We start from the raw sequence: 22804 nt of genomic DNA, 5'->3' as shown, positions 1-22804 counted from the left end.
AGAGACCACGATTTGGGCCATTTATGGGGATGAGTGATCTCAAGGGGATTCTTGGGGCAGGAGGCGTATGCTCTGCCTTCTTTATGATTGTTATTTCTCGGTGTTAGACGTGCAGGAGTGGGAAAGGAGAGGGATGATGCAACAATGCACCCCCCCCCCCCACCGCCCCCGCTCAGCTGCTGCTCCTCCGCATGTCCACAGTGGCTGTGTTGACTGCATGGAACCCAATCACTTCAGCCGTCACCGTAGCCTCCCAGGCTCTGTGGGAACAAGTCGAAACGGGGCGGGGCTGGGAGGCGGGCAGAACTGGCAACTGAACCCAGTGTTTCAATGTGTAACAGGGGGCTGGGGCAAACTCCTGCCCTTCTGCCTTGCGAAAGCTAGGGAGGAACAGGACCTTCGCCCAGCAGACCTCCAGGCCCAGGTACAACCTCTAGGTACCCGCAGCTCTGGCAGGTTTCACCGTGCCTTCTTGCGTCCGAAGAAACCCCACATGGCAAGGAAGCCAGGTCGGTGGCAGAAACGACATGCAATCATGTGGATTGGCGTTTTGGGTTGAGGAAAACGCAATCGACAGCAATAAGTGACCAGCTTAATACACCATGCTTTGAGGAGTCTCTGCCAAGCCCCCCGCCGCCCCTACTCCGGGGGAGTTGAGACTGTTCCAGGAACGCCACTGCACCCACCCCGGCACGGAGGTCTAAGCTGATCACACAAAGAGGCCCAGCAAGCAGGAACACGGGGCGGCAACAGCCGGTGGTGATGGAAACGGCGTATTCAGGATCAGGTTGGCTGGTTCGGCACATCAGCAGCCAAATGTTTTTTAAACATTTATTTATTTTTATTGGAAAGGCCACAAGCAGGGAGCTGGATGGGAAGTGGGGCGATAAGGACACAAACTGGCACCTATATGGGACCTGGTGCCTGCCAGGTAAAGACTCCGCCACCGAGCCATAGCGCCTGACCTGATTTTTTTTTTTTTTTAATGAGACGGCAGTTAATCTGATTAACTACTAAGAGGACAGTAAAAGAAAATGTTGCTCCTGACATTTTTATTGCCACAGTCACCAGAAAGAATGAGTTTGTTCTAATAAAAGTCTTCATCCTAGGGAACTAACGGGGGCGTGCCTCATTCGCACGAACCCACATACTTGGGTTCAAGTGGGTTTCTCAACACTAGCAAATGTTTTACTCAATCATGAAAGGCTGTGAAGTGGCTGCGATTGGAATACACCGCGGGAAGTAGCATTGCAGAGGAGATGTGGAAGAGGAGACCCCACCCAGCCAAAAGGAGGGTGTCTGTTGTACCACGAGGCTATTGTACCGGGTCCATGTGTTATCATTTTACCCACGATGGCGTAAGTTAAAATAATTTTCATTTTTATTCCTATGTGCTAAGTGTCCTATTTATTCTCTACCATCTGCTGCTTACCAACAATCAACAAGGAAACAGGATGAGCCATTTATCTCAATAGGCACAATTTATTGTAAAATCACACGAAAAAAGTCCCAATTGGAGGAGACTCAGCATTGCCTTCTGTACGGCACCTTCCAGCTCTGTTCAAATACCGGGTCAGCTAAAGGTGGGTGCCGGGACCTGACCTAAATGGGATGTCAGTCACAGTTTCTGGACGGGAGGAGCCCTCTGAAGAGCTGGCAGGAAGACAGAGTCAGCCGCCTGGGCAGAGGGTGGCACGGGGACCGGTTTTACAAGAACCCTGTCCACAGTACGTTCAGTGGGTTAGTTCATCAGAAGGTTCGGGAACTATTTTATGTATTTATTTATTTGTTTTAAAGCACATGCTGACATATCCTGGGGAGGCCTTGTTTCCTCCCGAGGGATCTGACATTTCTGAAGGTATGCTCTCCCCGGGCCCACGCGGCTCAGGCTGATGTCCAACACTCAGCTCCCTGCCGTGTCCCTGCGTCACGGACAACCTCGCTGCCGCGCCGTGCTGTTACTCTGAGCCTGATGCATGCGTAAGTTAGGACTTTCCAACCTGTCTGCGCTCCTTCCTGGAAAAATCTCCCTTCGCACATCTCTTCCGCTTCTCCTTTCGTTCCCTGGTGGTGACGTTTTCTTAAAGGGGACTTCTTTCCCTGTGAGAGCCAGAGTTGGGGAGCCAGTCTCCCTGGAGGGCCTGGAAATGCCTTTTCCGGATTTTGAAAGCAAATATTTTCCATAGGATTATGTGTTCCGTTGTAGGACAGAAACGAAGCAGAAACGAGGCCATGTAGGGCACCAGAGGAAGTTTTTATGCTATGTCTAGTCCCGTCTGGTGCCATGCAGGTGTCATGGGCAATGACGACACTAGTTACACGAGTCTTCCAGCTGACAGCCGGGGCGACAACCATCCACGCTGACACCTGCCATACTGTTTCACTCCTCGGCTGCCTGGGGCCCGCTGGGTGCATCCTGCCCCCCTCCTACGTCCACCTCACTCAGAACAGATTCTCTCTCTCCATCTACCTGGTCCTTGGAACATAGACCCTCCTGGGAGGTTCCCGATGCACCTGCTGGCTGTTCATCACCACAGCTGGAATTGGCATCACATTTGCCATCTGATGAGAAAAAAAAAATTATTAGATTTTGTACCGCATGCCAGGCCGTCTTCTCAATGTTATCATATTTAAGCTCCCGACAGCTCTCCAAGAGAGCCTGCCATCTCGGTGTCCCTGGCTGCTACTGTTCTACGAAGGGGGATTCCCAAGCAGAGAGGGGTTTGGTCACTGTTCCAAGCATCACAGCACGATGGCTGAACTCGAGGCCTTCAGCTCCAGATCCAGACTCCTGGGTCAGGCCTGCTGTTTGCCAACTGGGTTAAAAAAAAAAATCTGCCTCCACATTCAGCTTCCCGAGAGCTTAATGTGCGTGGGGTGGTGAATGCCTGCCTACGGTTGTTTCCTATCGGTACGTGGAGGCAGGGAGGCCAGGCCTCTGTCTGTGAAGGAAGCATGTTTCCAAAAATGGATGCGACTGGAAACCATGATGCTTAGTGAAATATGCTAGTCTCAACAAGTCACACAACATGGACGCTCTGTCTTGCAGCAGCTAATAGAGAATGGGGATGCAACTGCTGCTCTTAGCCACGTCCACACTGCCATCTCCCCACTTTTTACTTGTTGACTATTATGCTCGGTGGGGAAGCAAGCCTGTGAATACAGAGTGGATCAAAACTACGTCTTTGCAAAAACTGATGGGGCAGGAGCGGGAGGGAAGCAGGCTCATTATATGCGTCTGCAACACACAAAATCTGTACTAACATAAAGAAAACACGTCACCCCGGAGCATTCATCCCTGTGCTCGTAGCTGACGCCAACTCAGCCAGCCCTTGCCCCCCATGACAAGCAGGACGGGCTCAGGGGTCATATACATACTGTTCTTCTTTGGACTCTTTTCTTTGGCAGCCTCCAACCTCTGCTTCTCACACATGTCCTTCAGCTGCTTACAGACTTTCTTATGGGCAAACCAGTGTGTTTTCTGGCAGGACTGATCACAATAGATTACCTGAAAAGCAACCACAGGCTTAGTTTCATTTCCAGAACTGTGATCACATGAGCTCCTGAGCATGACATCACACCAAGAACCATGCTGTAAGCAACCTAAGCTTTACAGACATTATTTATGTGGTTGATTTCTCTCCCCTACCTCCTTTGTTCAGAATCCAGTTTAAATGAAATATTTGCCATTTAATTTGAAAAGGAGAGGAAGAGATACACAGAGATCTTCCATCTGCTGATTCACTCCTCAAGTTCTTGTGGCAGTCAAGGCTGGAATTCCATGGCATGAGCAGGGCCCGGGTATTTGAGCCAGCATCTGATGCCTCTTGAGGTGCTCACTGGTAGGAAGCTGAATCAGAAGCAGAGCCAATGGGACTCCAAGTAGGTCCTCTGGCATGGGACACTTAACTACTGTGCCTCAATGTCATCCAAGATTTATAGCTTCCAATGTACAACCACAAGGACCTGTAAAGATCATTTTAAGACACAAAGTAGTGGCTCAAGAGGACCACAGTGTGTATCAGAGCTGGCCCAGTACAAGGACCAGCGAGATGTGGTTGTTGTCCCAGGGGAAGTCGGTGTTGCGAAAGAGCCAGAGAAGGCAAGAGTGGAGGGAGGCAGACACACCACAGAACGGAAGGGCCAGGGGAGCGAGTACAGCCGGGACACTCAGTGGCTGGGTCCAGGGAGACAGAGCAACAGACAAGCAGCATTCCACATGGAGACTGTATCCTGGCATCAGGAGGACAGACTAGGCTGCAGGAGGCCTCATATGTTTATATTTCCCCATCTGTTCCCCCGTGATTGCTCTGAGAAACTGCTCAGCCTGGCCCACTGGCCCACTGGCCCAGGTGCACGCTTCCCCAGCTGGGGTCAGCCACACCAACGTAAGAGAACCACCTATGGTAGCTGTGGTAAGCCCTGGGCACTGGAACATGGGTGTCTGTAGCATGACTCATTCTCATTCCATACAACAGGAAACTGGGGTCCAGGGAAGTGAATTACTACAGGAGATGATGCTGGGGAAATAGGCTATGGTGGACAGTGATGGGTTGCAGGTGCTTCAGAAACGCAGTCTTGAAAGGAACAGGAAATTAACCTGATCTGGGGGTGGCTGCGGATACCGGCACATGCATAGTATGTGAGAACAGAGAGGCGTCCTTTACACTGGCCAGAAGAGGGCAGTGTGGTTCCCAGCGATTCCACAGGGCAACAGGAAGTTGTCGATGGGCCCATAAAGAGGTGGTCACCAAGGAGTTCAGCTTGGGTTGTCCTGGTAGACTTTCACATCTGCACTGGCCTCAGTCTGCCCCGCTTTACAGATAAACTTTCTCTTATTTTCTCACATTCACGCATGCATTCATTCTCATTCTCTCTCTGGGCTGGTCAGCACACAAACCTAGACCGATTCAGAGCCTGGTAGAGACAGGACACAGAACTACACTCACTCACCTGACAGAGCTCTGCCCAAACTCCTTCCCAAGCACTGGTGTCACATCTACAGACTGTGAACGCTCGATTGTCAGCTGGGAAGCCCACCAAGCCAGATGTACATGAGTGTGAAAGCACCCCGTCCTTACCATTTTGCACACTGAACATCTTTTACTTGCTCCTTTTTCTCCACAGGTGGTGCAGAACTCAACGTCCACAAAGCCCACCTGCCCAGTGATGGCCTGGGTGAGCACAGAGAAGGCAGTGGGATCGGAGCCCTGGGAAGAAGAGAGAGTGTGACATCGCAGAGGACGGAGACACCGAGGTCATGCCGTGACCCATGCCGTCTAGACGTGGACAGACGACCCAGGGAGCCTGGCGTTCACGCACGCTTCGTGACAAAAAAAAAAAAATTAAAGCATCTGTGCTAGCGTTTTTCTACACAAAGCAGCTAAGAAGTCAGGGCTCCCCGCCACAGAAGAGAAAACAACGGGCCATGTTCTGGAGTGAAAGTCCACAGGGCTGTTGGGTGTGGGACAATACATTTTCTCCCGGTGCTCAGAGCCTGTGAGGCAACTACGTGGTGCGATCTGAATACTGGAAATATTTCCTTCATTTAACAGTAAATATGTGCTGTTAGTGTGCGATGCAAGTCAAATTAGGATTTGAAATCACAGAATGTTCTAAACTCTGTCATAGACATACATAAAGCTACACTGAGTAATAACAAAGCGTAAAATGGAATAACATGAAAATTACCACTCGAGGGCTACTGAAACTTTGAGTGAGTCATGAAGGATTTACGAAATATTTCCGAGAAGAATGTTTCTCTGAGATGTTCTTATTAAAACCCACACAGGCCTAAGCAGAAATAATTACAGGTGTCCAATTTTTAGTATATGTGCTGCCGAAGCGAGCACAGGTGTCCAATTTTTAAATATAACAATTTCGTTTCTCAGCTGTTCAAATGTGCTTGTTTGTTCCCAATCAGAATTCTGCCCCAGTTTCAAATTGTTGAGTCTTTTGCCTCGCCTTGCCACTTGCTTCTAAGTCCATCTTACCGTCTGTACCTAATGGAGAGTTGTACAAGGTCCCCCAGGAACACTGCCCCACCCTTGTTTATTCAGACAGTCAAAGATGACAATAAGTTCCAGAAGCACTTTAAAAGTCATGGCCGTTTTCCAGCAGTCGCATTCTTCCTGAATATAAACCGGAACGACTGGGTGCACTTTCATGTCAGAACATGAGAAGTCCTCTTCCGGTACGCAGACTGTATCACGGGGGTCACGGGGGTCGGGGTGGCAAAGGAGGTGAAACGCAGCCTCAGCGAGTGGATCCTGGCGCTACTCTCCTTAGGCATGCCAAGTCCCCGGGGGCTGTGCTCAGGCGGAGGATGCCATCAGAAACCTTGCTCCAAGTTCAAACCCATCCCTTCCGAATGAGTAGGGTCCAGGCACCTGCAATGAATGCAGGAGCCGAGCTTCCAGAAGCTACGGTCCACACTGTGGAGGGGCGAAGCAGCACAGCTTCCGCAGGGGAACCTGCTCTGCAGCTGGGGCCCCACGTCTCCGCCCAGCCTCCCACTTACTGCTGAGCTCCAGGACGGGTGCGAACCACAGCCCCACACTGAGTGGGCGGTAGTGGGACCCCAAGAAACGGCATCTGAAGAGACTGACGGCTGGGTCTGAGTGCCATCCTGATGGGGGAAGAGCTCCCCACTACTTCAGGAGTTCAGGAAGCTGTGATGTTCCCAGGCAGGGCTGACCCCCGACCGGGCCAGTTACAAGCACAAGCAGTGGGCGTCAATGGAGTTTTGTCCCCACAGGGTAGAATGTGTAACTTTTAAAGAACAAACATTTTATTTTCTCTAAAGGAAGCTCTGTAAAACTCATTAGCTACTCTCCTCGCCTTGTTCTAGCCTCCTCTTGACGGCTCAGATTAGGATCAGCATTCATCATGAGACACCAGAAACCAATTATATTATCCTGGGCAACAGCCTATGATGAATTGCTGCCCCCAACATTGACCTGCAGACTTGCAGCTCCTATTTTTGGCTGTTTCTGTTTTTCTCCCAGGCAGGCACCACGTCCCCTGGAATCCCTCACAGGGGCACTGCCGGTCACTCTCTGGTGTCCTCAACTTCACCCACTAACAGAAATACAACCTTGCCCAGAGCGGGAGTGTGCAGACAGCGGCAGCCACCCTCCTGCCGGTACGTCTCTGCAGTTACACGTGGGCATGTGGCATGGACCGAGGGCAGCTGGAGAGCTCAGCTTTCCCATGTACGAACCCCATGGTTCTTGCCTTCTGTAGCTAGGGAGGTAAGGCTGCAGGGAGAGCCACAAATGCCTGGCAGATACGTAGTCATACGCATGAGTACCAGAACCCCACATGGGCAAGATGGGAGGGCTTGGATGCCAGCCCCTGGGAACCACTGTCCCAGATCTGGACCACCCACTTCTGGGTGGTCAGAGGTATGTCAATACAGAAACTCATGATATTTTATTTACATTGGCTGGACTTTATAAGGCACAGTCAAAACACAATCACGTATGATAAATCACCCTTGTATTTTGTGGACTTTAACTTCCCCAAAGTTAAACATCAAATGGTCAAGGATACATATATGTAAGTTTTTCTTATTATTATTATTATTTATCTTGGAAATCGGAGCGATAGGGAGAGAGACAGAAACAAAGGGATATGTTTTTCACCTGAAGCTTCATTCCCCCAAATGCCTACCACAGCTGGCGTTTGGTCAGGTGGAAACCAGAGGCCAGGAACTCGGTTCAGGTCTTCTATCAGGATGCTGCAGCTGAAGCAGTGCCTGGCCTCAAACTCAAGCACTCTGATACGGGACACACAGATGTTCCCAGCGGCATCTTCATCTCCGGGCCAAATGTCTGTGCTGCCTCCCCACCCCCACAGGTGTATTAAGCGAGGGGAGACTGAGCGGGAACTGAACTGCCATCTTCCAGTAACTGGCCAAGACGGTGAACGCAGGGGCCAGCTTCATGGCAGAGCAGCTCAAGCTGCTGCCTGTGATGACGGCATCCCGTCTGAACCCTGGTTGGAGTCCCAGCTGTTCCGCCTGGGAAGACAGCAAGAAGTGATCCACAAACTTGGATCCCTCCCAACCTCATGGGAGAACAGGATGGACGAACAGGTTCCTGGCTTCAACCTGGTGCAGCCCAGCTGATGCAGCCATTTGGGGAAAGAACTAGTGGAAGGATCTCTTTACAGAACAAGAAAAGCAGCAACGAAAAATCCGAAAAATGACGGACATGAAGGGAAAGAGGAGAGGAGCTGGGTACGAGTTCTCCAGGGTTTTTAGGAATGTGCAGTGGCTCCTTGACTATACACAAGCACATCCACAAGGAAGGTGATGCTGCCGACCTCGAGGGCTGGGCACTGTACCTAAAGGGATGTGGACAGTCCATGGTGCCCTCCAGCACGCCGTTGGCACCACTGTGTAACAGAAAATGGCATGGGCACTGTACCTAAAGGGATGTGGACAGTCCATGGTGCCCTCCAGCACGCTGTTGGCACCGCTGTGTAACGGACAACGGCAGGCGTCTCATCAGGAGAATGTATGGGCTTACTCAGCGTGGTGGGCACTCTATGAGCAAAACCCCTTCCCTAGGAATTCACGGTGTAAGTGTAAAAAACAAATAAAAGAGCTCTCTCTCTTTTTTTTAAGTATAGGGAATTCTCACAAATACATTGCTGGGTAGCCTTTATGAGGTCATCCTCATAAAGGTCTATTTCACAGTTTACAGGAGGTAAAATCTTAACATGCATAGAAGCACACAGAGCCCACTTCTAGCCCTCATTTTCCATGCTGAGCCTGATCCAGCAGCCTGAAGGGACCTACCCTGGCCACAGGGAGGGAGGGAGGAAGGAAGGCAAGGATGGGCCTGGTCTTGGGCTCTACTTCTTGTCTGATGGAAGGGGGGCAGGAAAAGGATTTGAATGGAAAATACTCAAGCGTGACTGAGGACGGAGGAGGTCAACAGGCTCGCCTCACCACGGGCAGGCCTGGGAAATTCTTACGCAATACTGCTGGCGGAAACATGCGCAACAAAGGGGCTGATTGCAGTTAGATAATAAAGGGAAGGAGAAACACATTTCCCACGGCTGAGAAACCCAAACAGGGCTTCTAAGTGCAGACACTGTGTCATCAGAGGAACTGGGGTGCAGCATGTGGCAAGCAGGAACATCCTTTGAGGTCATCAGGAGCCTTTATGAGCTTCCCCACGGCCACGCAGCCACTCCCCGCACTCCCGTACCCACCCCGATGGCAATCTGGCGCAAGACTTGGCACTGGCAGGCTCTCAGGGCTGCAGGTGCATGGCCCAGAGCAGACGGGCTCACCTTTACAGTTTTCATGGAGGAATTTAACACACGAGTTTCCACTGTAAGCACCCACCTTCTCACACAGAAGGATGCTGATAAATACTCCAAGCTATGAAAAGGTTCCAAGTGTCTAGCAAGAGGGGTAATGCACAGACAAATATGTGCACGGTGGGCAGACCTGTCTCCATCTTTGTTTCCAGGAATCCTCTGACATGAAATCAATGCCGGAGAGAACGCGCCTTCAGCCCTGAGGGAGTGTGGGCATGGCTCTGCCCTCACCTGCCCACCTAACTTACCCCTGTCCCCACCAGCACATTGGGCTAGCAGGGAGGGATGTGGGCACCTGGTCTCCCCCCAGGAACTCACTCCCTTCACTGGCAGGGAAGGACCTGGGCTCCAGTCTCCCCCTGTAGAGCTTACTTGGTTAGCAGGGAGGGATGTGGGTGCTGGTCTCCACGACCTCCCACCCCGGGTTATTCGGCCGTCAGGGAGGGACAACGAGGGTGCTGGGTGCCCACTCCCCCCGCCAACCCCAGCTTGCTCGGACAGCACGGGCGCTGGGTCTCCCTCCCACCTCGCCCGACTAGCAGGGAGCTTACAATTTCCACAGGAGCGATGCTTCGCACCAGCTGCTGCAGGAGTGTGGCTTCGCAGTAGGGAAACTTCCTGATGCTTTCTCGCACCACCTTCTCTTGGTACACTGGGAAGCCATCGGACGCGCGGCCTCTCAACAGGCTGAAAGACAGTTTGTAGCGAATGAGCGGCACTGGGCCACCCGGCTCCAGCCTTGGCTGGGCCCACAAGTTTCCCATCCCTGCTTTGCTGCCTGAGATGTTCAGAGGGTGGGGCCGGACCCGGTCCAATTGTTGTCCCACCTGCAGGATGGGTTTTGGGACCCTGTGATGCATAGGGAAAGCTGACTCCAGAGGATTAGCTATTTGCTTCTCATCACGCCAGTGACTTGCAGGCTGAAGGAACACTCAGCAAGTTCCCCCTGTCTGTGTTAGGTACCCTCTCTCGATCAGCTGCAGGACAATTTGGTCTCTGGAAGTCAGAACAAGGGCACCGCACAGGTCCCAAGGGACAGAAACTGAGTCACATCAGACCCAGCACCACAAGCTGCTCTATCTCCAGTATGGACCAGGGACACGTTCAACTTCATGTATGCAATTGCACGTTTGCCAACCTTCCTTTCCTCATGCATCTATCAGTGACAGCAACAAAAGTCACCACGAAAGGCACAGATAGAATAGAATGGTCCAGAATGATCAGGCGAAGGGTAATTACTGCCCATTTCCTCCACAGTTTAAGCTGCTGCCCGCAATGTCAGCATCCCACATGAGCACCAGTTTGAGTCCCGGCTGCTCCGCTTCTGATCCAGCTCCCGGCCAGCACAGCAGGATAGCAGTGGAAGATGGCTCAAGCACTTGGGTCCCTGTCATTCATCTGGAAGACCTGGGGGGAGTTCCTGGCTCCTGGCTTCAGCCTAGCCTAGTCCTGGCTGTTTCAGCCATTTGGGGGAGTGAACCAGATGAGGGCATCTCTGTGTGTGTGAGTGTGTGCATGTTTCGCCTTCTCTCTACAGTCCTGTCTGCAAAACAAACAAATCTTAAAGTATTTTCATTTTATTCGAAAGACAGGGACATAGGAAGAGAGATCTTTGATCCACTGATTCACTTCTCAGATGTCTGCAAGGGCCAGGGGTAAACGAGATCAAAGCCAAGGGCCCGGAATTCACTCTGATCTTGCACTGAGGGTCAGGGACGGAGTCTGCCTCCCCGGGTGAGCATTAGCAAGAAGCTGGAGTCAGAGCAGAAAGCTGGGATTTGAACCAGACACTCTTTCGAGATGTGGATGTCCCAAGTGGTGACTGAACCACATCAATATGCATCTGCCCTGTCCCTGCCTTTAAAAAAAAAAAAAAAAGATTTATTTATGTTTATTGGAAAGAATGAGAGGAGGAGAGACAGAGAGGAAGATATTCCGTCCAATGGTTTACTCCCCAAGCGGCCACAACAGCTGGAGCTGGGCCAACCCAAAGCCAGGAAACAGGAGCTCTTCCAGGTTTCCCTCACAGATGCAGGGTCCCAGGGCTTTGGGCTGTCCTCCACTGCTTTCCCAGGCCACAAGCAGGGAGCTGGATGGGAAGGCGAGGACTTTAGGCACTATGCTATCGCGCCGGGCCGTGTCCCTGCTTTTTGAATCCTGAATGTGAGCCCCGACATTCCCACTAAATTGCTTCATTTTTAACTCCTTAATCACAATCCATGCAGTATAATAGGGTGCACTTGAGCCTGCTGAGAACTCAGCATGGGAAGAACAGTACCTCTTGATCAAAGTGTCCAGTTTATTCTCTCCGTCCTTCAAGAAGCCGATGCACTTCTGAAACAGACAGCTGATATAGTGCATCTTTATGGCCAAGACTTCGTTCATGTCTCTCTGCTTCATGCACTTCTCGCAGATCAGGTCCAGCACTCGGTAGCACTTGCTCAGGGCCGCTTCCTCCGCCAGCAGGGGATTCTCGTTCACAAGCATCACGATCTAGAAAGAGGTGGAGCAGACTGAGAACCTGTGACAAATCGGGACACTTGCTCAACAGGTTCCGAAGGACTGCCAGAGAAGGCCCTGCCTAGGGCAACAGTGTCACCCTGCCAGTTCAAACTGGAAGGCACACTGCCATCCATCCCAGCGACAGGGCGCTCCACGGAGGGACTGCAGTCTCTTCGCCTCCCTCTGTTAAAGCTGTAACGTGATCTATCTTGTGGCTGGTTAATGGATCATCCATGCAGCAACACCGAGCTGCCTGCTAGCTAAGACGGAGCATTCAGCACAACGCTGAGTCCCTCGCTTGCGGTCTCTGCTAAAAGCACTTCTCCCAAAGATAAACATGACACGCTTGCATGCCCCTCATATCTAGAATCCAACCACCGAGCAACTACTCTGGGCTCACACTACAGAATTCTAGATTTTTGTCGCTAGAACTACAGCTCTTACTGATGAGAAGAAAATGGTACTTTTATGGAAAGAACTCTAGATATGAAATGTGTTTTTACTCTGATATGAATTTGCAATTCTCTGTGAGCGTTTCCCTGAGGATGTGTGGCATTATGCATAGGAAGGAGACTGGGTCAAACAGGAGACCGTAAACCCAGTTTCCGCAGCAGCACTCAGAGCCCTGAGCTGTACATAGCAGGCCCCACGAGAGGAAACCCACAGGAGTGCGCCGATGTCACACAGACCTCGGGTGGCTTATGACAGTACTGTGAGTACGTGGGCAACGTGGTTCAGGCGTAGGCACAGGGTGCAGACACTGCGGTTGCTAAATACTCAACCTGGGGATTATAAAACTCAAGGAAAACCATGAGAAGGTTTCTGGAGTTACATTCTTTTCCTTAAGCATTACTTAAGTGAATGAAATCGGTGCCCCGTCCACCACTTGAAAATTTAGTACAGAATCAATGTCCTTGGGATTAGAAGATTTTCAGTTTTTAATTTCTTTGAAAGGCAGAGTTAGAGAGAGAGAGAGAGAGAGAGCTAGTGAGAAAGTAAGAGAGGGAGGGGGAGAGAGAGAGGGAGAAGGGAGGAGAGGAGGGGAGGGGAGGAGGGAGAAGGGAAGAGAGGAGGGGAGGGGAGGGGAGGGGAGGGGAGGGGAGGGGAGGGGAGGGGAGGGGAGAAAAGAGATAGGTGTCTTCCATCTTGAGGTTTACTCCCCAAATGGCCACAAGGACCAGGGCTGGACTAGATCACCTCCAGGGACTCCCAGATTCACCTGGCTCTCCCATATGGGTGCAGAGGTCCAAGTACTTGGGCCGTCTTCCTCTGCTTTCCAAGGCTCATTAGCAGGAAGCTGGAAGAGAGGAGGGGCAGCTGGGAGTCCCACGGGTGTCCACGTCGGATGCTGACATCGTAGTTAGTGGTGTAACACACACTGTGCCAAACACTGACCTTGTTCTTTCATTTATTTTTGACACTACTGAATTTCACCTACTACTTTACTTAGAATGCAACACTTCGCAATGTGAGACTTAACAGAGTAAGCACAATCAGAATTCTTACTGGAAAATTCTGTTGTTTACTCCCCCTGACAAAATGGATATCAGAAGTTAACTGATGGCGGAAAACACTCATTAACAATTTCTTTATACTTCTGGCTAACCACAATCTTTCAAAGTTGTGGAATCAATAATTTTGACTTCCAGAGTTTATAAACAAAGTGCAGGATCTTAAAGCTTCTGAAGGAGTTCAAATGGAACTCATATTAATGGAATTTTCTTGGAGGGCACAGCCTTTGTTTGATCGCACACAGCAAATGCACGCAAAGACGCACAATAACCACAGTGGAACCACGAAGCACTCACACAGTGACATGCGAAAGAACAGTGTCCGCCCGCGCTGCCTTCCTGTCGCTGCTACGCCGTGAGCTTTAAGGCATCATAAAGGAAATCTGTATGCCAACTTTCGGAAGAAGTGAAGAGACGCCTGTCGGGAGAAGGCCTGTCTCCCAGAGGACTGCCGTCTTAGGACACATCTATGTGGTGCCGTCTGCCACTCCTTTAACATCTTTTAAACCTTATATTTAAAATGAACTGAAATATGAGTAAAAATCTGGGCAAATGGAGACTCTAAGGTGGACTATGTCAGCCAGTGGATTCTGAAGAGATTTCATCGTGCTTGGAATGGTGAGATTGGCAGCAATTCAGAACTGTTGAACTACCAAAACCATTTGAGCAGGGCCCTTGGAGCATGTCCCATGTCGGGGACCTGGGATGGGTGGGAGGCTGGGTGAGTCTTCTCTCTTTATCTCCCCCTTTACCCCAGATACAGAAAAAGAGAAAGAGAGAGAGAGAGAGAGAGAGAGAGAAAGTGGAAACAATGGTCTTACCCACTTTCCTGTAGCCCTTGGCGCTTTGTGTCCTAATCAACTACATAAAGATTAGCAAATATAAAATACTTACAAAAAATAAAATACCGAGTCAACAATCGTGGCAATCAGGCGGCAATCACTCAGTGTGCACCTGCTGCCTCCCTGTTTGCCGTGCTGGCTGGGTCTGTGTGTTGCTGCTAACTGTTACGTTCTGGGCCATGGGCACAACTCCCCAGGTTCCTGCTGGGAAACAAACATGCCCTGACTGCTATGGCAGTCACTCAGCTGGGCACAGTCACAGCCACAATGAGCACGCCGCCATGAGGAAGGCAACTTTCAGTGCGTGCTTCAAAACCTGCGTGATTTTACACAGTGACTCTGCCAAACTTCTCCCATGATATTCCATAGAAAGAACCAGGCGGGCATGAAAAGGGGTGAAGTGATGGAAGAGAGCCCCAACAAAAGCCACCAGGGCAGCTTTCACATCCAGAGCATCTGGACTGGACGCATCTGCAGAGAGCAGGAGGCTCTGCAGGAGGGGGCTAGTGATGGAACTGTCTCCTTTATAAAACTCAGAGCTCTCAAAGAACCCATGTAGGCCTAAGTTATGTTCCTTTGCCAATGTACTGCCTACACACACACACACACACACAAAACCTTAACCCAATTCAATCAAGATGCATACCTTTTCAAGCAATTGAATGTTAATTGACTGTTAAAATTTAACCACAACAGAATGGGTTCCATGGAGGCATTAGACATTATTCCACGGAGCCTGTTGTACTCTAAAGTGGTACAAACATCAACGTGAAAGGCAGGGAGTAGATCTGAAAACCAAGCAAAGCCAAAGAAAAACAAACCAGCTTTCTCCATGCTGGCTTGCACCACACAAGCACCAAGCAGAAGCTATGCCCTCCCTCTCTTCACACATGCTGGTGAGACGCAGACCAGGCAGGGAGTCACTGGAAAAATGAACTGGCGGACTCTCTCACAATTTCTGTCTTACAGCCGTGCGCGTTAGCTCCACCCTCTTGCATGCCAATCCAGCACGGCCCCCATCTCCCATGATGCACTCAGGGACCCTGATGGAGGAGATGATGAATTCCACGTGCAGATGCCATAAAGTTCCCAGAAGACCTTGCCCACACTAGAGCTGGTTCAAACTCCCCACCCTTTTTCCACGCACCGCCTACCCCATGAAGGGCACTGGGGGAGGCAGCAGCGCCCTTCCTGCCCTAATTTTCTCCCATATTCTCTCCTCTGGCTCCGTCATGGTGAGTGTCCCTGCTGGCGGGGTTGCCCATTCCTGAGGGTGTGCTCTCTGCCTCCCTTTGAATTAATCCTGCTCTCACTGGTGCACCTCACACCAGGGCAAGGACTGGGAGTGAAAGCTGTATTCCCACCACCGCAGGAGGCACAAACACTGGATTTTGGGAACCCAAACCAAAGGCTGCATAAGAATCTGGAGAGCGGGAATAGTTCCGAACAGTTTTTGCAGTTTCCTGCATAAACCACATGAGTATTTGTCTGCCCAACCTCTGGAAGGGCTGTGTTATTCAAAGGTCTCAGAGAGTCACATGCATTGAAGATGTATTCCCGACTACATCTGAGGCTCTTTTCTAGCAGGGTGACTCACTGGCCATGTTCTTGGTAGGGTCTTGTTTCTCTTCACAGATGCTCAATGTTGCAGCCTAAGGAATCCGAGGGGCTGCCTCCTCCAGACACCTGACCTCAGCCAGGCAGCCGCGGGGGACAGGTGCTTGTTGGCCGAGCAATGAAGACATCAGTAAGGATACCCATCCCATCCAACGGTGCCTGCCTTTGAGTCCCGGCTCTGCCCCCAACTCCAGCTTCCTGCTAAGGCTCCCTGGATGGCAGCAGATGAAGGTTCAAGTACTTGGGTTCCTGCCACCCATGAGGGAGACTGGGATGGAGTTCCTGACTTCCAGTGTCACGCTGGGCCAGGCCTGACCACCGTGGGTCCAATGTCTGTCTTGCTCTGTGTCTGAATCAGTAAGAGCAGCCACCACTCTTGGTGCTAAGCCAGGGGCTGTTCTTCCGCTCTGGGCACAGGCCCCAGCCAAGGGCAGACGTGGAGACAAAGCTGGACTCCCTTGTGCCTCTGGAGCAAGTCTGATCCCGAGCAACCTCCCATGGGCTCCCATGAGCAAGCTCCAGAGTCAAACCCCGTTCGTGGCTCAGCTTTCCCTCCTTTGCCATCTGTTCCAGACTGCCAACCCCCGCCCAGTTCAGCTAGGACCCCACTCAAGGCAGGCAGCTTAAATGCTGATGTGGCATTCCGACACTGAGCGTGTGCAATGAACTACCTTGACAGGGTGAAGGTTCGTGGTGGTGATGATTTTGTGCAGCGGGCCTGCCAGCTTTGGGGGCAGCTTTGGCTCTTTATCCAGTCCCTGGGGCTTGGTGTAATAATCCAGCCTCTCTCGTGGAAAGAAATTGTTGATTATCGTCACACAGTCATGTTGACCTTTTAATGGAAAAACAGAAAAATGCATCTTATTATAAAAATGAGACAGCCTCTGGATTTTTAAAAAAGATCTATTTTAATTAGAAAGTCAGATGTACGGACAGGAGGAGAGACAGAGAGGAAGATCCTCCATCTGCTGATTTACTCCCTAAGTGGCTGCAATGGCTGGAGCTGATTTGATCTGAAGCCAGAAGCCAAGAGCTTTCTCTGGGTCTCCCATGTGGACACAGGGTCCCAAGGCTTTGGGCCGTCCTCGACTGCTTTCCCAGGCCACAAGCAGGGAGCTGGATGGGAAGCAGGGCAGCTGGGACATGAAGCAGCATGTGCAAAACAAGGACTTTAGCCACTAGGTTGCCATGCTGGGCCCTGAAAAAAAATTTTTTTACATGAGTTATTTCCATTTTTCTTGTGAGGTCAACATGCTTTAATATATTTACTTTTTTAGGAAAGAACAGAAGAGGAAGAAAAGAAAAAAATATTTTAGAGAGGGGCTGGCCCTATGTTGTGGCAGGTAAAGTCACGTCCTGTGACATCAGCATACCATATGGGTGCCAGTTCTAGTCACAGCCACTCCACTTCTGAGCTAGCTCCCTCCCTGCTTATGGCCTGGAAACAGCAGCCAACACAGACCCAGGCCTTGGGCACCCATGTAGCATGAATTTCCTACTTCAGCCTGGCCAAGGCTTCTCCCATTGTGGTAATCTGGGGAGTGAACCAAATGGATGATCTCTCTTCTTCTGTAACTCTTCAAATAATTAAGTCCTTCAAGCTCAATCTATAACTCCATTGAGTATTTCTCTCCACTCGACCCCCCCAACTTAAAAAAATATATATTTATTTTTATTTGAAAGGCATAACTAAAGAAGGAATGACACGGAGAGATCTTTTACCTGTTGGTCCACTCCCCACATGACCATAATACTCAGAGCTGTGACAGGTGAAAGTCGAGTCAGGAGCTTTTTCTGGGTCTCCCTTGTAAGTGCCTGGGCCCATCCGCTGCTGTCTTAGGAGGCAACAGCAGGGAGCTGGATTGCAAATGAAGCAGCCACAACTTGCTATGTTGTAGCATAAACTTCTGCACCCACATCCCCATATGGGATGCTGGTGTCACAGGTGCAGGAAGGCCTAGCCCCCATCGGGTATTTCATAATAGTTGATGAGTCGGAAATCCAACCACACAGACAGCTGTCACTCTTGCTTAACCACACCCAGTGGCACTCACACAAAATATAAATGTACCCTGTGCATTGTTATTACTAAACACGTTGTTAGTAGCAGTATTTAGTATTATTATGATTGAATTTGCTCCAGCTCCCCCAGTCCCTGAATTTGGGAATGAATTAGAGAAGAGCTCTGGGCTCCGGGAGCCTGTGTTAGAGTGGTGATCCAAGGAGTGTCTCTGGCCTCAGAAGTGCTCAGGGAAGCGCCGTTCCCCTGCTGGCATCTGAAAGTTGCTTCTCCCAGCACTCTGGCTGTCTTGGGCAAGTGGGCAGCCCCTGTTGGGCACAGTGGAATCTGCTGGGACAGACACTTCCTGCTCCTTTCTACCTGCTGTGGGGGCAAGAGCCCACAGACTATAAGTCCTTGGGAGGGTGTCCTAGCAGTCCCTTGTGGTCCCTGCTCTCTAAGACTCCATCCTGCTATGGGACCGCAACATGGCGTCAAGTGACTGCACCTGCACATGAGACAGTAGAGGTGGTCCGTACATTGCACCTTGCACTGGCGGGCAGTGGAGGAGACATATCCTTGGACACATCCCTGGAGAACCTGGGGCAGTTCCTTTTGTGCCTTGAATGGTGGGTGGACCTAAGGACACAGGAGCACAGCACTTCCCTCCACGGCCCTGTGGGCTGCACGTGGCGGCTCAGGGCAGAGTGCCCCAGTCCTGCAGCAGCTCCGAGGCTCACTTTAGAGTGGCCATGCGTGGTGTGACTGGAAGCACTGTGGCCACAGGCAGCCAACACCTGCGTTTCGGCCATGCAGGTTCCAATGCAGCACATACCCCCATTCTTAGGAATCACAGAAAAACTGCGATCTTAAAAATTAACAGGCAAACTGACAGAAGCAATCCTGCAGGCCACCAAGCACGGATGAGGGCAAACAGGCCAAATTATCTCAAAGCACACAAGTTCAAAGATAGAAATTATGAAAAGCTGAGATGCAAAGGTCAAGTCTGGAAAGTCCAGGGGTGGAAATAATGGGGGGGGGGGAAGGGAGGCGGCTGCCGCAGAAGTGCACCGGGTTAGGCTGCTGCCTAAAATGCTAACATCCTGAAGGTATGCTGGTTCGAATCCCAGCTGCTCCACTTCTGAGCCAGCTCCATCGAATGCATCTAGGACGGCAGCAGCAGAGGGCCTCAGTGTTTGGGTCTCTGTACCCATCCATGTGGGAGACCTGGAAGTTCCTGGCTCCTGGCTTCAGCCTGGTCCAGCCCTGGCTATTGCAACTACTTGGGGAATGAAGCAGAGGCTACTAATGTGAATTGTCCCATCCTTTTGAAGGTAATCCTGGTTCACATTCAAATTAAAGCCATATACATACATACACACACACACACTCTTTGCTCAGCAATTTCACCTCCAGGAGTACTTCTCACAGATACCGAAGTACTAACACGTACAAGGCATGAAGAGCAAAGGTGGTCGCTGCCTTACTTGCAGAGAAGCAGTTTAAATCGTGTCGAGAAAGCAGAGCTAAATGTTCAGTGGAATATTTGTCATGCAGGATACGAGGCAGCTGTTGCTATAACTGCATTTATTTCCTCGCCTGAGCTGGGAGGCGCTGCAGCAGCGTAAGCCATCGCCCACAACGCCTGCATCCCATATGGGTGCTGCTTTCAGTTCCAGCTGCTTCATTTTGGACCCAGCTTCCTGCTAATGCTCCTGAGAAAGCAGAAGATGCCCGTGTACCCATGTACCCACAGGGAAGACTGGGATGGAGTACCAGGCTCCTGGCTTTGGCCTGCTCCAACCCTGGCTACTCAGTCCATTTGGGAAGTGAAACAACAAATACAAGATGAATTTTCTCTGTGTGTGTTTCTCCTTATTACTCTACATTTAGAATAAATCTGTCTTACTAAAAAAAAAAAAAAAAGCAATTATCTGGAAACCATGAACCCAACTGAGAGGGTGCAATGTAATTTTCTGTGTGTGAACTTAGTGGGAACATTGACTCCTGTGACATTCAACACAAACACTGCTCTTGTTCAGGATGGGACAGTGGACAGACTCCACTTCTGTTGATCTTGCATTGTTCATTAAACATCAGAATGCTGACTTAAGACCCACAAGAGGAGGTACCCACGTTCCTAGTTATGGGCTCTACTGCAGCTCTGGCTCTGCTGTGTTACATCACGGACATGATGGGAACCTTGGCTTGTTGCAAACAACTTGCTCTGTTGCACACAGAGCAGAAAATGGGAGCCCCTTGAAATCAAAGGGGATGCCGCCAGTCCGACTCAGTTTAAGACCCACATTTCCAGATTTATATATGAGTACTCCTTTCCCACTGTCCTGAAGCTCTCACATTATTTTGGAGGTGATTTGGGGGTCCCCAACTCTAGGAGCCCCACGGATCCCTTTGGTCCTCCCTTGGAGAATATCTCCACACTGCTTGTCACTAAGCTTAGCCTCTAAATGCCATAAAAGGGCAGACATCCTCCGCCTTGTTCATGACTGTCACCAAGGCATCTAGAATGAAGCATGCATGCTGCATGGGCTGGGAACCCTAACTGCTGAGTTAGTCCCCACTGGGCCACTGACTGCACTCCCAGTAAAGCATGCTTTCTGTCTTCACTTTCCTGTGAAAGGACTCGCTCTACCATCAAGTCAATGCAGCCAAAACATCACTGCTCAAGTATTTCCTGCCATTCTCCTCGGAACCTAGGCTGTGCAAGCAGGAGGACTGCCTCGGCAAGCATTACTGGGCGCACAAAATCAGTGCCTGTGGCTGAAGGGAACGAAGAAGCAGTAGGCTCTCCTTTCTAAAAGAGAATGGAAGGACTGTTGTAGTTATGAGCAGTAACAACAACACCATTTATTCGCTGCCACATATAAAGTCCTTTCATTCTTTCAACTCTCCTACTCCTTGTAATAACCGTAACCACTTCTCAAACGAAATTCAGAGTGGCCCAGGTAACATGTCAGCTTAGAGCCGGTGATCTCACATTCCGTGGTTTTGTTTGGTTTCACTTTTTTTTTTAATCAGAAAAGCAGATTTACACAGAGAAGGAGAAAAGGAGAGAAAGAAAGAGCTTCCATTCGCTGGTTCACTCCCCAAATGACTGCTACGGCCAGAGCCGAGCCAATCCGATGTCAGGTGCCAGGAGCTTCTTCGGATCTCCCACATGGGTACAAGGTTCCAAAGTTTTGGGCCATCTGCTACTGCCTTCCCGGGCCATAAGCAGAGAGCTTGATTGGAAGTGGAGCAGCTGGGACATGCACTGGCATCCACATGGGATGCTAGCACTTGCAGGTGAAGGATTAGCCAGTTGAACCATCTTGCCAGTCACACAATTTGTTTTTAAACATTAGCTTAAACTTGTTGCATGAGGGAACTAGCATAAACTCATCCAAACCTTCCGATTGCAATTACTGGGGTTCAGATGTCAATGTATGTCACAAAATGGAAACTTAACATAGCTGTTCATTTTCCCTGAGGTATCATTCCGGATTTCGTTAAGCCAGGGTGGCCTGTAAGCATTTCTGCTTTGTTTTTAAAAGCAGACAGGACAGTGAGTGCAATGCTCCTTTTCCCCTAAAGGAAATGTCAGGTGCAACTGAACGCGAGGCCACAGCGACACTCACCCACAAAGGCGGCCATCTGAGCAGCCGTCCTTCCCACCGAGTTGACCACGTCCGTCTCCGCGCCAGCTTCCAGCATGGCCCAGGTGATGTCCTTGCTCCCTGGAATTAAACGGCACTGCAGCTGTTAACCGAAGATACGCACAATCCACTCCTCCTTCTGTACCCTCTAAGCCCTTCCCCGCTAACGACTCTCAGGTTTCCACTGTGTGTTAGTGTCTTTTCTCCCGGAATACAAATCATTAACTTAGCATCGTAGAATAAACTGCTATAGAATCCACTTAAAATTAATGTTGTTTTCTGAGAAACAAATCAAGCATTACACGTGGGGTATGGAGTTGATATTACTTTTTAAATCAAGGCATCATCCTCCCAGTGCGAAATCCTTTGTGTAAAATTAAAATAAACATGGAAAGAAAGGAGAATGAACAGATTCTCGCTTCAATGTCTTCTAAGCCCTGCCATCCCTCACACCTCCGGGCTCTGAAACAACTGAAACGCACCTACCTGTCTCCTAGCTACACAATTTCAGTTACTCGCTCACAGTCCTTCACTAGCAGGACCACAAGTCTGTGTTACGATGACTTCCTCAGCCACGTTGCCTGGGAAATAATGCTACACCAAAGGCCTGGGCCTGCCAGGCGGTGGCCCAATCAGGCTGGACTGAAACCCACACCTGGTGGAGGGCACAGAAGGCCCTGGATGCCATCTCTGTGTCCTAACCTTTGCCACCACGGCACAGTGAGAGACGATCCTGGGTCGTTGTTCTTTGCATCCGTTTGATCGCCCTTCGAGGGCTTTAAATATTGACGGGCCAGTTGCACTTTTTCCCTACAAGCTGATCTTAAAGTTAACAAAATGAGAGAAACGCACTGGCCTTATTTACAACGTACAGTTATAAAAATGTATACAGGTGGCATACACTAACGAAGGCACGCTAAGTGCCAAAACCTCACCTGAGAGCGCAGCGAACATGAGGGCCGTGTATCCGTGTTCATGTTGATGACAATTCACGTCAGCTCCGTGGCGCAGAAGCAGCTTGCACATGTCAAGCTTCCCTTTGTACGCTGCGTGCATCAGGGGAGTCATCCCGTTCTTTGACAGAAAGCGGAAGACAGATCAGCTTTATCTGCTGACCTCTTATCTATCAACAACTTCTGCAACCAAGTTACTGAACCACAGGCACCAAGTACAGGTGTCATCAGTACAGTGATGCAAATACAGAGAACTGTATTTCTACATTCACTTCTCTCTGTGGTTTTTTTCATAAACTCCTGAGGTCGTTTTCTGAGCTCAAGTTTTTACGGTTTATTAAACACATTCAAAGAAGACTTCAGCCACGGTCAGTGGGCCCGGTAGCTA

At 50.3% G+C, this 22804-nt stretch overlaps 1 protein-coding gene across 1 annotated transcript in view; it reads right to left on the bottom strand.

Moving 5' to 3' along the window:
* Positions 1-1462: 1462 nt before the first annotated feature.
* ANKMY2 (ankyrin repeat and MYND domain containing 2) overlaps positions 1463-22804 on the bottom strand; it is a 38858-nt gene continuing 17516 nt past the window's right edge. Inside the window, exons 3-10 of the mRNA XM_040964555.1 lie at positions 22399-22537; positions 21446-21544; positions 16480-16640; positions 11615-11829; positions 9888-10023; positions 5082-5210; positions 3379-3508; positions 1463-2562 (exon numbers count right to left, since the gene is read on the bottom strand). Coding sequence (XP_040820489.1) covers positions 2381-2562; positions 3379-3508; positions 5082-5210; positions 9888-10023; positions 11615-11829; positions 16480-16640; positions 21446-21544; positions 22399-22537 — 1191 coding nt within the window. The 3' untranslated portion in view covers positions 1463-2380. The remainder of the gene's footprint in view (positions 2563-3378; positions 3509-5081; positions 5211-9887; positions 10024-11614; positions 11830-16479; positions 16641-21445; positions 21545-22398; positions 22538-22804) is intronic.

This window comes from Ochotona curzoniae, unplaced genomic scaffold (genome assembly GCF_017591425.1).
Source record: "Ochotona curzoniae isolate NIBS_2020 unplaced genomic scaffold, NIBS_Ocur_1.0 scaffold_3835, whole genome shotgun sequence".
Classification (NCBI taxonomy): domain Eukaryota; kingdom Metazoa; phylum Chordata; class Mammalia; order Lagomorpha; family Ochotonidae; genus Ochotona; species Ochotona curzoniae.
This window is presented reverse-complemented; position numbering and strand designations above follow the sequence as displayed.